Genomic DNA, 14,539 nt, shown 5'->3' on the forward strand with positions numbered 1-14,539 from the left:
TCTCCATTTTTTGTATTAATTTTGCTCAACAACAATGTAAGAATTCGGTATAATGTGAAAATTCTGGTGATACAATAATTTCCCATAGTAAGTGAAATAATGCACAAGCATATTTAATTTTTAAACAACTCTTTATATAAAAGCCAAAACTTGATATTTCCAGTATTACAGTCATTGTTCCACAAGATACAAAAATGTTAAATGGAGGAACACTCCCAGAAATGTTATTTTTTTTAAAAAAAATAAAATCCTAATTTTTAAATGGTGGTGACTTTTTTAAACAACTCTTTATATAAAAGCCAAAACTTGATATTTCCAGTATTACAGTCATTGTTCCACAAGATACAAAAATGTTAAATGGAGGAACACTCCCAGAAATGTTATTTAAAAAAAAAATAATAATCCTAATTTTTAAATGATGGTGACTCAAATGTACACTGGTGAATTTCAGCTTAGCCCCTTAGCAATACTGAATAGTGATGTGATCCAGACTGAGCTTTCCTTTGAAGTGTACTTCCAATTGTCCCCCAATTCTTATAGACATTTTCTTATACCCACCCGGGGCTGTCTGGGTGGCTTTCTGATATAGGAGCCCCACAGAATTTCAGCTTTGTGAGTTATTTATATCGACAACCTATCTTGATGCTATGGGTGGTAATGTTTGTCACTAGCTAGGACCACTTGTAGAAATAATTCAATTAACCCTGCTCAATGGTAGCCTGTTACTACAAGGTAACATTCGTGGATCACAGAGATTGTTGACAAAGTGCCCGTGATTCGGACGTTCCTCGCAGTCAGGGTGTCATGTTTTATTTGTGCGCCGATTTTCAGCTTTCTGGACAATATCTTAACAGCCATTTCCCTAATTCAAATACCTGCCTTTTTATCCCTTGGAGGTTAATCTCAACTTTTTCCAGGGAGTGAAGATTCAGTTAGAAGAAATGGTGCAATTGGAAAACAGTAATCTTTCTCCTCTGAGCACCATTCCAAACTGCTGTGGCTCCTTTAAAGCAGAGTAAAAGATGTTGGAATCTTAGCGTGAATGTGCAGTTTGCATATGTGAAAACACATCTTGTGACTCCCGAGGAATGGCGAACCTCGAATGCAAAACTTGGGTCAAGAAGGGTTAGCTACCCCCGATATATAGTTTGGCCAATTGCACATTATATAGTCTAGCTTAGCAATTTCTCTACAGGCTTTTCTGTACATGCAGTCAACATAAATCTGTACAGGAAATCTTTTCCTGATTTTTTGGTGAAGCACCTTGTATTACAGGGTGTGGAATATAGGCTAGGCACCTTTTCACTCCTCAAGTCGCATCTAGTTTGATCCTCAAAATTAAACATACTATATATCATTCTTTAAATATATTTATGAAAATGTATCATCTTCCATACAATATAAAAAGAAGAGGAGGCTGGCTTGTTTTATTAAAAAAAAAATTGTGCATATAAAAGCTAAGGACTGTTTTACCATCAGAGGACATTTTTACAAGTCAAATGGTGATGCCCAACATGCAATCTTAATCGTTCCAGGTTGTGCTACCACTGCTGAAACCCCCCGTCCCATCCTGGCCACTGGTGAAATGGGATTCCCTGCTTGCTGTAAGCCTCTGCGCTGTTGAGCTCTTGCATGTAACATGGTTTCATCGACTCTCAGTGGGCACCACCTAGATACTGCTTTTCATTTCACCCTGTTGTCAAATACCCATGCAGGTTTTGGCCTTTTGGAGGGTTATAAACACCCTCCCAGAACACTTCTCCGTTCTCCTGCATAACCACTTGCTTCTCATTTAGGTTGGTTTGTCTTTTAACGGAGATATCGGGCAAAGCCACATTTTCTCCTGTAACAATGCCCACCGTTTCACAACATTCTCTTGCCACTTTCCCTCTCTCTTAATCACAACCAAAAAAAACGAGCACAGTTTTGCTTAAAGGAATAAACCGGCTCCTGCTTCCTTGCAAAATTCCTTTTCCCACCATTACTTTTAAACTACTCTTACGCTGTTGCTGCGTGATCTGGCCAATGTGAAGGTAGAACTAAAAAGCGAACGAGTCTGAAGAAGTTAACGCCAGAGAACTGGCAGCCATTGGCTGCTTAGAACAAACGATATACCAAGTCCAGGTATTAAGAGTACATATGTAGGATGAAATTGGCTCTATTCCACAGCGCGTAGTACATTTGTTTTCTTTCTTTGATTTTGGTACAACAGTCTAATGCAGGCTACCCCTTTGGAAAGTAACGTAATACAGTTACTGCGGCCAACTATATCTGGATACGTAAGTTTAAATTACACAGGAACCAACTTGCTTCTCAGAAAGAATCCGTTTACCCAGTCATTCTGGAGGGTTATAAACCAAGCAATTTCTGACAAGTCTCAGCATCGCAACCTTCGGAACTCAAACGCTTTTCTTTCTGAAACAAAGACGCAGTAAGCAAAAGTAAGTGTAATTGGTCGGTAGAATCAAGTGTTCTCACCTCCAGTATTTTTACCAAATCGCAGAAGACAATGCTATGGCCGCATAACCAACCATGCTACTTATTATCTGACAAATAACTACAAAATACCTTGTCTTTAAAGTTGGGGGCCTGCGGCAGAGGTAATAACCTTTTGAGAAGCAATTGCTTCCTTTCTTTTTCCTCGCTGCTCTCTCCCTCCTTCCCCCGATCATTTAGATTGGTTTCCCTAACTTCTCCAACACCTTGTTCCGTGCATCTGAACAAGGAGTCCTTGAAAGATCAGGTCTTGCATTTGAACTTTGACAGCAGGGTCTGCTAGCGCTAGCTCCCTTCATTTTGGACGTTGAAAATGGCCACAAAGGGTTGGTTATATATCATCACTGTGTCATGGTGGGGGGAATTCTGTTCAGCCATTTTCTGGCTCTCTTACCTCTGTCCAGTCAGAAAGGCCAAAGGCTTTCATTCTTTGAACTTTGTCCCAAGGCAATCATCGAGTTCCTCTCTGTTTTCCTTAAATCCAAACAAGCAGAATCTGGCCTGAACAGACAGGTAAAAGTTACTGTTAATACAAAGCACTGGCAATAACGGCTGTAATTTTCCGCATGTTGTTGGATGATAAAACAGACACACCTGGCACCAGATATTTTCCACCCATACTCCAAAACAGCTGCTCTTCAAAACATTTGTGTAAGCTTTCAAAAAATAGTTATCGGGGGTAAAAACAATCTACTGCCCAATCCCTCGCTGCACTGAGAAACAAGCAAACCGGCACGGGAGAAACAGATAAACATGAACGTTACATCCACCCTGCTATAAGGAGGCACTGTCACTCTTCAACGACCAGGAACCAGTGCAGGGTAGGAGCTGGGCCAAGATGCCTTCAAATTCAAATTGGGTCAAAATGTGATTCATCCCACCTTTGCTGCTGGCCAACTCTCCTTGCACCAACCCCTCTCTCTCTCCAGGCTTCGGGCAGCTCTCCGCAAGCAGTCGGAGACCGGCGGAAAGTCATGCCGGTCTCCCAAGGCTTGCGGAGAGCTGCCTGCATCCCGAAGCCCGGGGCATGCTGAGTAGCGCGCCCCGGGCTTCGGGCAGATATCCACAAGCCTGGGGAGACCGGCGCAACTTCCCGCAAGACTCCCTAGGCTTGCGGATAGCAGCCTGTTCTGGGGTCGGGGGAAGCTCGGGCTTCACCCGCCCCAGCCCCGTCCCGGGGGGGGGGGGATATATTTTTTTTCTTTATCCCCCCCCCCCAAAAAAAAACTAGGTGCGCCCTATGGGGCGAAAAATACAGTAGTTCTTCCACTGAGGTAAAGGGATAATGTATAGCAGCAGATGTTTAGGCACTCTGCTTTTCTTTTGCTGTAGATCAACAATATATTCTGTTGCATGTAGTACACAAGTGAGAGCAGTTTGGGGCGCAGAAGGTGAAACTGCTGTTCATAAATGAAATTAGGAGCTGCCCTTTCTCAGAAGGAAGGTAAGCTGGGCTTCCAGTCCATATTTCAAGAAATGTCCACATCTGCTTGTTTGGTCCCCAGCTGTTTTTGCTCACAGCACCCATTTTGATCTCTTCCGCCTCTGTATTTGTTTCAGCTGCTCAAACAATAGCAGGACGCCTGTCTGTCCCAACCCAGTTTTCTGTTCCAGCTGTGAAGCTGCTCTGGGGGTGGGGGAGGCCAATAAAGGACTACACAGCTGCAACTGGAGTCCGGAGTGTAAATACCAGGTGTATTTGATATTCAAGTGCACACGACAGGAGAATCCCAGGCGGAATGATTAAACAGCTGCTTATCCCACTGGAAATCAAAAGACACCGACAGTCATTTCAGGAAAGACCCTGGGCTCTGGCAGAATCCCCATCTAAAGAGACATGGGGGGTTTGCAGCGTTGCATAACACATCTGCGTATGCAAACAAGATAATCCGTTTCCTCTGTCCATGGCCAAAAAACCCCAAGAAAACGAAAAACAAACAAGAACTTGGAAAATGTGGGTGGTTGCAGCTCCCAGCCTATATGGGCCAGCATAAACTCAGATGTATGCTACAGTAGTAGTAATAATAATAATAATAATAATAATAATAATAATAATAATAATAATTTATTTGTACCCCGCCCATCTGGCTGGGTTTCTCCAGCCACTCTGGGCGGCTTCCAACAAAGATAAAAAATACACTAAAATGTCACATATTAAAAACTTCCCTGAACAGGGCTGCCTTCAGATGTCTTCTGAATGTCAGGTAGTTGTTTATCGCTTTGACATCTGATGGGAGGGCGTTCCACAGGGCGGGCGCCACTACCGAGAAGGCCCTCTGCCTGGTTCCCTGTAACTTGGCCTCTCGCAGTGAGGGAACCACCAGAAGGCCCTCGGAGCTGGACCTCAGTGTACGGGCAGAACGATGGGGGAGGAGACGCTCCTTCAGATATACTGGACCGAGGCCGTTTAGGGCTTTAAAGGTCAGCACCAACACTTTGAATTGTGCTCGGAAACGTACTGGGAGCCAATGTAGGTCTTTCAAGACTGGTGTTATATGGTCTCGACGGCCGCTCCCAGTCACCAGTCTAGCTGCCGCGTTCTGGATTAGTTGTAGTTTCCGGGTCACCTTCAAAGGTAGCCCCACGTAGAGCGCATTGCAGTAGTCCAAGCGGGAGATAACCAGAGCATGCACCACTCTGGCGAGACAGTCTGCAGGCAGATAGGGTCTCAGCCTACGTACCAGATGGAGCTGGTAAACAGCTGCCCTGGATACAGATTTGACCTGCGCCTCCATGGACAGCTGTGAGTCCAAAATGACTCCCAGGCTGTGCACCTGGTCCTTCAGGGGCACAGTTACCCCATTCAGGACCAGGGAATCCTCCACACCTGCCCGCCTCCTGTCCCCCCAAAACAGTACTTCTGTCTTGTCAGGATTCAACCTCAATCTGTTAGCTGCCATCCATCCTCCAACCGCCTCCAGACACTCACACAGGACCTTCACCACCTTCACTGGTTCTGATTTAAAAGAGAGGTAGAGCTGGGTATCATCCGCATACTGATGATTGCCAAGTATTGTCAGCCTCATCATTGCCATTGCTATGGTTCATATTTTACATATTTATTTAAAGTATTCCGTGGACACCATTCAGGGCTGTGCCTTTGCAAAATGGAGGAGATACATAGCTTAATAGACACCTCAAACAACAGCAGAAAGCTTGTCAAGATAGATAGACAGCAAATCAATGTAATTTATTAGAAGAAATCAGTGCATGGATAGCTCAGCTGGTTAGAGCATGGTGCTGATAATGGCAAGGTGGCAGGTTCAATCCTCATATGGAATAAAGGTAAAGGGACCCCTGACCATTAGGTCCAGTCGTGACCGACTCTGGGGTTGCGGCACTCATCTCGCTTTATTGGCTGAGGGAGCCGGCGTACAGCTTCCGGGTCATGTGGCCAGCATGACTAAGCCGCTCCTGGCGAACCAGAGCAGCGCACGGAAACGCCGTTTACCTTAACGCCAGAGCGGTACCTATTTATCTACTTGCATTTTGACATGCTTTCGAACTGCTAGGTGGGCAGGAGCAGGGACCGAGCAACGGGAGCTCACCCTGTCGCGGGGATTCGAACCGCCGACCTTCTGATCGGCAAGTCCTAGGCTCTGTGGTTTAACCCACAGCTCCACAGCTGCATGTTATTGCATTGCAGCGATTGGACCAGATGAGCCTCAAGTTCCCTTCCGGTTCTGTAATTCTATGAAAACACTTATGCATTGTAAACTTAGGCGAAACCACAGGATTTCAGTATTGGAGGGAGGGAAGAAATGGCTCACAGTCACATAGTCTATAACACATTAAGGAAGTCAGCCTGGAAGAGGTAACATTTAAGGCCCATTTTAAACCCTGAACTGAGGCAGCCAAATGCAATTCCTTCAGAGAAGGGTTCAGTGGCATCTCCCTCATCTCAGCCAGCCTGATGAGAATGGCAAGGAGAGCTCCAAACCTGACCTTCATGTTCAGGAAGAATGCTTAATAACCCTCATCTTTTATTGGTGAGCTGCCCAATGCAGAACTACAGCAGCTTATCCAGGCTCTGCCCCGTTGTATGTCAGGGGCGCTGTGTGGAGAGAGTCTCCTCCTTTAAATTCCTGGGAGTTTACCTTAGTGAGGACCTCACTTGGAAAGTCAACACAACTCACGTGGTCAGAAAGGCCCAACAGATACTCCATTTCCTCCGGGTCTTGCAAAAGAATAATGTTAAACAACAGCTGATGAACTCCTTTTACCGGTCCACAATAGAAAGTGTCCTTTCATATTGTATCATATTGTGGTATGCTGGCCTGACAGCCATGGACAGAAAGTCTCTACAGAGGGTGGGGAATACAGCACATGATATCATGGGCTGTCCCTTGAGTCGGCTAGATGACATTGCAAGGGATCGTTGCCTTAGGAGAGCGAGAAAAATTCTCAGGGATGACTCACACCCCAGCCATCACCTCTTTAATCTTCTACCCTCAGGCAGGAGATCTAGAAGTATAATCAGCCGTAAAGGTAAAGGGACCCCTGACCATTAGGTCCAGTCGTGGCCGACTCTGGGGTTGCGGCGCTCATCTCGCTTTATTGGCCGAGGGAGCCGGTGTACAGCTTCCGGGTCATGTGGCCAGCATGACTAAGCCACTTCTGGCGAACCAGAGCAGCACACGGAAATGCTGTTTACCTTCCTGCCGAAGTGGTACCTATTTATCTACTTGCACTTTGAGGTGCTTTCAAACTGCTAGATTGGCAGGAGCAGGGACCAAGCAACAGGAGCTCACCCCGTTGCAGGGATTCGAACCACCGACCTTCTGATCAGCAAGCCCTAGGCTCTGTGGTTTAACCCACAACGCCACACACGTCCCTTATAATCAGCCATACCAACAGGCTAAAAAATAGCTTCTATCCGTGGGCTGCTAGGCTGTTGAACGGGAAATAACATAGCGAAATTGACTTGTGAGGTGGTGTGTTGTACAATAAGAGGTTGAGTGTTGGGGAGGGAAGCTCATTTAATTTCAATGTACACAGCTTGTACAATGGCAATAAAAGTGTTATTGTTATCATTATTATCTTTGATTTCATAGAACCATAGAGTTGGAAGGTTCCCCAAGGGCCATCTCATCCAACCCCCTGCAATGCAGAAATCTCAACTAATCCATGACAGGTGGCCGTTCAGCCTCTGCTTAAAAACGTCCACAGGAGAGTCCACAATTTCCCAGTGGAGACCATTCCACTGTTGAACAGCTCTTACTGTCAGAAAGTTCTTCCTGACGTTTAGTTGGAATCTCCTTTCTCGTAATTTGAAGCCATTGGTTTGAGTTCTACCCTCCAGAGCAGAAGAGAACAAGCTTGCTCCATCATATGCGGACAGGACTTTGAAGCCCACTCTCCTGAATTGGTCCAAGTTTAGGAGTCCAGTTACTAAACCACTGTAGTTCTACAATGTGCAGTAAACAGCATGCGGTCCAGAACAGGGCCTCCCAGAATCTTTGCTGCCCCCCATCACCCTTGCACCCTCAAATGAATGTTCAGATCCTAGGTCTCAGCCACACCGGAGTTTACTGTGGATGTGAAGCTGCTCTGCATCTCTATTTTTTATCTTTTTGACAGCATTCAACATCCTCCCTTATCCTAGTGGCAACCACACTTTCTCAAGCGCAGGAAACACTGAGACAAATATCAGAGGCCTTAAACTGAGAGCGTTCATGAGAGTGTGGATGAAAGTTCACAAACATGGAAACAGTGACCCGTTAACACCTGAGTGTAGCCACAACCCTAGGAAACTTACCTATAGAGCTGAGGGCATGACCTTTTCAAGGCAGCTGATGACAAGCCCAGCCTGCTCTGGTTCCTTCCCCTACTCTTTCTCAGGAGGTCTCTCATTCTTCCCCAGGCCAGATTGTCACCCTGCGGAATATGCAAAGCCATTTTAGCACAAGGCGAGTGAACATGAAAACGGTTCCTACCTACGGTAAGCTTGCACATGGTCCCCACGCAACTGGTAAACACAAGGCGCATACTTGGAAGGTGAAATCTCTTTTTCTCAAAAAAGGTTCAGAGTAGCCTCTTTACAGTCAGTTATTTTGAGACATAGGATATAATTTGCAACGGCAGCAGCTTCCGGTATACTGTAAAAGGATGATCTGTGATAATATGCTGGCATTGTGAGAAACACAGCCCAGGAAAAAAAGCATGCAATAGCTGCGGGTGCCTCTGGGCTGGCAGCATTTAACAGGAGGAATTTGCTCACATAGTGGAACTTTAGGTTTGTGCGATTAAAGCACAATGTCACCCTAGCGCAGCAGTCACACCTTCTTCTTTTTTTAAAGCAGGCTTTTGTGGTTTTTGTGGTAGGGATGTGGGTGGTGCTGTGGGTTAAACCACAGAGCCTAGGACTTGCCGATCAGAAGGTCGGCGGTTCGAATCCCCGCGACGGGGTGAGCTCCCGTTGCTCGGTCCCTGCTCCTGCCAACCTAGCAGTTCGAAAGCACGTCAAAGTGCAAGTAGATAAATAGGTACCTCTCCGGCGGGAAGGTAAATGGCGTTTCCGTGCACTGTTCTGGTTCTCCAGAAGCAGCTTAGTCATGCTGGCCCATGACCCGGAAGCTGTCTGCGGACAAACGCTGGCTCCCTTGGCCAATAAAGCGAGATGAGTGCCGCAACCCCAGAGTCAGCCATGACTGGACCTAATGGCAAGGGGTCCCTTTACCTTTACCTTTGTGGTTTGGAAATGATGAGGGAGTGCATCGAAAGGTATTGAATGAATGTATGATGGATAGGAAGTCCTGTCAACACTCTGCAAGCAAATTTGGATGAATGCTTATTGTCAGAAGCGTATCGGAACAAAAATTCAATAAAGGCCAGGCATACTCTAACAGTGCAAGCAAATCAGGATCAGTCCTGGATAAGCAGGTCGTCTGGAGAAACTGAGTTATTTAAGAGGCACTAGTGAACAAGAGGGGACTTGCATTGCCCATTCACATGTCTCTGGAGGAGCCTCCAGTGAAACTAGGCTAGCACTGAGGACCATACTGATTAGGTGCTTTTGATTTTTAACCTGTTCAAGAGTTTTAAGAAGGTGCCTATATACACGGATTATAAAATATTTCATGATATGTTGTATTTATGCTGTTGTATTTTATGTTGTAGGGACGCGGGTGGTGCTGTGGGTTAAACCACAGAGCCTAGGGCTTGCCGATCAGAAGGTCGGCGGTTCAAATCCTGGCGATGGGGTGAGCTCCCATTGCTCGGTCCCTGCTCCTGCCAACCTAGCAGTTCGAAAGCATGTCAAAGTGCAAGTAGATAAATAGGTACCGCTCCGGCGGGAAGGTAAACGGCGTTTCCGTGTGCTGCTCTGGTTCGCCAGAAGCGGCTTAGTCATGCTGGCCACATGACCCGGAAGCTGTACACCGGCTCCCTTGGCCAGTAAAGTGAGATGAGCACTGCAACCCCAGAGTCGTCCGCGACTGGACCTAATGGTCAGGGGTCCCTTTACCTTTTACCTATTTTATGTTGTATTTATCTATGTTGTATTTTATGCTGTTTTTAAATCGCATTTTTAATCAATGTTTTATATTTGCTGTTAGCCGCCCTGAGCCCGGTTTTTAAACTGGGAAGGGCAGGGTATAAATAAAAAATTATTATTATTATTATTATTATTATTATTATTATTATTATTATTATTATTCCCTATCTGAGAAATGGAGTGGTGTCATACATGAGTTCCATTCTGCCTTCAGAAGCAAGAGCCACTTGCCAGATGGCATAATCCCCATCACACCACCACACAGCAGGAATATGCAGTGTTTTTTGTGTGTTCCACAAGGAATTTGCCCTCTTACTCTACTTAACAGGATATTCTGTATGCTATTAGTGCATAATTAATATCAGTGCATAATTGCATGTGGCTCTCTAAAGTTATATATATGTGTGTGTGTGTGTGTGTGTGTGTGTGTAAGGTAAAGGGATCCCTGACCATTAGGTCCAGTCGTGACTAACTCTGGGGTTTCGGCGCTCATCTCGCTTTATTGGCCGAGGGAGCCGGCGTACAGCTTCCGGGTCATGTGGCCAGAATGACTAAGCTGCTTCTGGCGAACCAGAGCAGCCCACAGAAACGCCGTTTACCTTCCCGCCGGAGTGGTACCTATTTATCTACTTGCACTTTGATGTGCTTTCGAACTGCTAGATTGGCAGGAGCAGGGACCGAGCAACGGGAGCTCACCCCGTTGCGGGGATTCGAACCGCCAACCTTCTGATCGGCAAGTCCTAGGCTCTGTGTTTTAACCCACAGCACCACCCGCATCCATATATATGACAAAGGAACGCTCCTGCTCTGAGCCAGGCGCAATCTTCATTTCAGCAGAGGGAGGAGAAAGTAGGGAAACAAGGGATGGTAGCAGCAGCAGCATCCAAGGGGAAATTTGGTATGAATTGCTTTCCCAAAGTGATTACTTACCGAGGTATTTCTGCTAATGTCAAAGCCCTAGAAATAAAAAGAAGAGAGCATAGAATTAATATTGGGAGTACGCCTTAGAATCCGCTCTAAAGCCTTCCAGCCACCGTATGAACAGCGCAAAGCTGTTTAAGGGAAGCAGGTCGAGGGTGAAATCTAACCCCCACCCTACTCACCCCACCCAGCACAAAGCATTGCCCTGTTAGGATGTAATCGAAATTTATCTTGATATCATCCAGTATTATTATGAGAGCTGTTCCTCTGCAGACAACATGAGAAGATAGGTAGGAATGTGCAATAGCAGCTGCTGCAGAACCAGCTTCCACTGTAAAAGTGCGTCCGACAAAGTGGGGTCCAGTCCACAAAAACCTATGCCACGTGAACATATATCGCTCACCGTTTTCATGGCTGACTCCTTTAGGAGCTGAGCTTGGCCGTCAGTCACACAGTATCCATCCCTGCACTCATTCTGTCCACTTTTCTTTCCATTCGACAGCTGTAAGTCCATTATCAGCTGGTTATTTTCCGGATCCAGGCGAACATCTCTGCCTGCAGTCAGAAGATTGACCGATGTAAACAGGTAGCTTATGTCGTCTTGCTTTTTACCAGCTGTTACAACTGTTCAGAGTTAGAAAAGCGAGCGCCTAGTGTACGTTTGTGAGAGATTTTACTTTCTTGGGCTCCATGATCACTGCAGATGGTGACAGCAGCCACGAAATTAAAAGACGCCTGCTTCTTGGGAGAAAAGCAACGACAAACCTAGACAGCATCTTAAAAAGCAGAGACATCACCTTGCCAACAAAGGTCTGTATAGTTAAAGCTATGGTTTTCCCAGTAGTGATGTATGGAAGTGAGAGCTGGACCATAAAGAAGGCTGATCGCTGAAGAATTGATGCTTTTGAATTATGGTGCTGGAGGAGACTCTTGAGAGTCCCATGGACTGCAAGAAGATCAAACCTATCCATTCTTAAGGAAATCAGCCCCGAGTGCTCACTGGAAGGACAGATCCTGAAGCTGAGGCTCCAATACTTTGGCCACCTCATGAGAAGAGAAGACTCCCTGGAAAAGACCCTGATGTTGGGAAAGATGGAGGGCAGAAGGAGAAGGGGACGACAGAGGATGAGATGGTTGGACAGTTTTCTCGAAGCTACCAGCATGAGTTTGACTAAACTGCGGGAGGCAGTGGAAGACAGGAGTGCCTGGCGTGCTCTGGTCCATGGGGTCACGAAGAGTCGGACACGACTAAACGACAAAGTGTACGTTTGCTGCCGTTGTCTTCTTGTGCAATGGCAAAGGGAGATTTAGACTGGTTCAAGACATCTCACCGCCTGAGGCAAAGGATAAGATGGTGTCTCTCCCTCCCCCCCACCCCCCGCTTTCCACTCCATGCACAAATGCCAACCAGACTTGAAGTATTGAATCTTACTTCAGTCCTTTTGATGAGAAAGCACTCTCCGCTGCAACTGAGAGCAGCAGGATAGATTAGAGCAGTGATGGCCAAACTTGGCCCTCCAGCTGTTTTGGGTCTACGACTCCCATCATCCCTAGCTAACAGGACCCATGGTCAGGGATGATGGGAATTGTAGTCCCAAAACAGCAGGAGGGCCAACTTTGGCCATCACTGGTTTAGGGAGCACAGGACAGGCCTCCTGGCACATTCAGCTCTATGCTGTTAACACCTTGCTGCCACTTCCTAGCCAACTCATTCTGTCTAATGGCAGGGCCAGCCCTGAAGGAGATACACAGCATATGCAAAGACTAAGCTAGAGAATGCCATGATGTGTTGGTCACTCAGAGATCCAGGCCAAAGTTACTGCCTCCCCTCCGACCTTTCTCTGATGAAAACAGGGACATGAATAATAATAATAATAATAGTTATAATTCATACCCTGCCCATCTGACTGGATTGCTTCAACCACTCTTGGCAGCTTCCAACATATATAAAATATAATGAAAGAGTAATCGTTTTTTAAAAAAACGTTCCCTATACAGGGTTGCCTTCAGATGATTTCTAAAGGTTGTACAGTTACTTATCTCCTTGGCTCGGGGGTTGCAGAACTCCATACCCTCCAACATTTCGCCGATGAAAATAGGGATGTCCTAAGGAAAAGTGGAGGGACGCGGGTGGCGCTGTGGGTTAAACCACAGAGCCTAGGACTTGCCGATCAGAAGGTCGGCGGTTCAAATCCCCGCAACGGGGTGAGCTCCCGTTGCTCAGTCCCAGCTCCTGCCAACCTAGCAGTTCAAAAGCATACCAGTGCAAGTAGATAAATAGGTACCACTGTGGCAGGAAGGTAAACGGCATTTCCGTGCGCGGCTCTGGTTCGCCAGAAGTGGCTTAGTCATTCTGGCCACATGACCTGGAAGCTGTACGCCGACTCCCTCGGCCAATAAAGCGAGATGAGCGCCGTAACCCCAGAGTCAGTCACGACAGGACCTAATGGTCAGGGGTCCCTTTACCTTTACCATAGTCTCCAACATTTCTCTGATGAAAATAGGGACGTCCTAAGGAAAAGCGGGACATTCTGGGATCAAACCAGAAACTGAGACAGCTTCTGTAAATCTGGGACTGTCCCTGAAGAACAGGGACACTTGGAGGGTCTGTTACTGCCCCTGTTAAAGTGATGGCTGTGCTAGAAAGGAATTATCTGGGAGAACATCTGGTGAAAAGCATGTGCTTTGTTTAATGTTGCCCATGTCTACTCAATAATGTCCTATTGCGTTCACCCACTGAACGACTGTGGCCGCCGATTAAGACCTATTCCATAACAAGTGCATTATACATTAAGGTCAGTGGGCCAGAAGACAGAAACCTACCTTTGCTTGTTTTGTCACTGCTTCCTCCTCCTCCTTCTGGAATGATTGAGAGGTCGGACATGTTTCCGTTCTGCACCAATAGGCTGTGCGGTCGGCTCTTCCCAGGAAAAAAAATCTTCCCTTCTTGGTGTGAGCTCAACAAAATCCTGGCAGCTCCGCAGGAGCAATGCTGTAGAAAACACTCCTACGCCAGGTGAAAGAGGAGATATGCCTGAGTTTAATTTGCAGCTAGTCAGGAGTATGCAACTTGGCGCCACAAGATAGCACAAACAAATTGCTGGAATTCCATGGGAGAGATGGCGAGCTTCTTCCCTAGGAACTGTCTGGCCAAAATAAACGTGCCTAACATAATCTAGGAATACTGTATAGTGAAACTTCACCCCAGAACACAGAGACCCTTTGGAGACCCTTCTTGCAGTTCTTCAGTTGTATGTTCCATTCTACAAACATAAAATACGATTTTGACATTCCTAAGTAACTAATTTCTGCTCCAGATACCAGTTTCTTTGTGAAGTTATCCATAATAAGCATTTCAGAGCGGTAAAATCCCTTCAATATTTTCATATGCACTGTTATGCATGTTATATTACCACTTAAAATATGGTACATTATACAGTGGTACCTCGGGTTACAGACGCTTCAGGTTACAGACTCCGCTAACCCAGAAATATTACCTCATGTTAAGAACTTTGCTTCAGGATAAGAACAGAAATCATGCGGCAGTGGCGTGGTGGCCCCATTAGCTAAAGTGGTGCTTCAGGTTAAGAACGATTTCAGGTTAAGAACGGACCTCCGGAACGAATT

At 46.2% G+C, this 14,539-nt stretch overlaps 1 protein-coding gene across 4 annotated transcripts in view; it reads right to left on the reverse strand.

The window, feature by feature from the left end:
- Positions 1-389: 389 nt before the first annotated feature.
- LOC308477173 (uncharacterized protein) overlaps positions 390-14,539 on the reverse strand; it is a 30,289-nt gene continuing 16,139 nt past the window's right edge. Inside the window, exons 4-9 of one of the 4 annotated variants that reach the window (XM_081005560.1) lie at positions 13,736-13,919; positions 11,316-11,467; positions 10,922-10,948; positions 8,255-8,373; positions 2,891-2,997; positions 390-2,415 (exon numbers count right to left, since the gene is read on the reverse strand). In XM_081005560.1, coding sequence (XP_080861686.1) covers positions 2,901-2,997; positions 8,255-8,373; positions 10,922-10,948; positions 11,316-11,467; positions 13,736-13,919 — 579 coding nt within the window. In that variant the 3' untranslated portion in view covers positions 390-2,415; positions 2,891-2,900. Of the gene's footprint in view, positions 2,416-2,890; positions 2,998-8,254; positions 8,374-10,921; positions 10,949-11,315; positions 11,468-13,731; positions 13,920-14,539 lie in introns of all 4 variants that reach the window. The other 3 variants (XM_081005559.1, XM_081005562.1, XM_081005561.1) reach the window with 3 other exon arrangements.

Source organism: Podarcis pityusensis (assembly GCF_964106645.2).
Source record: "Podarcis pityusensis genome assembly, chromosome: 5".
Lineage (NCBI taxonomy): Eukaryota > Metazoa > Chordata > Lepidosauria > Squamata > Lacertidae > Podarcis > Podarcis pityusensis.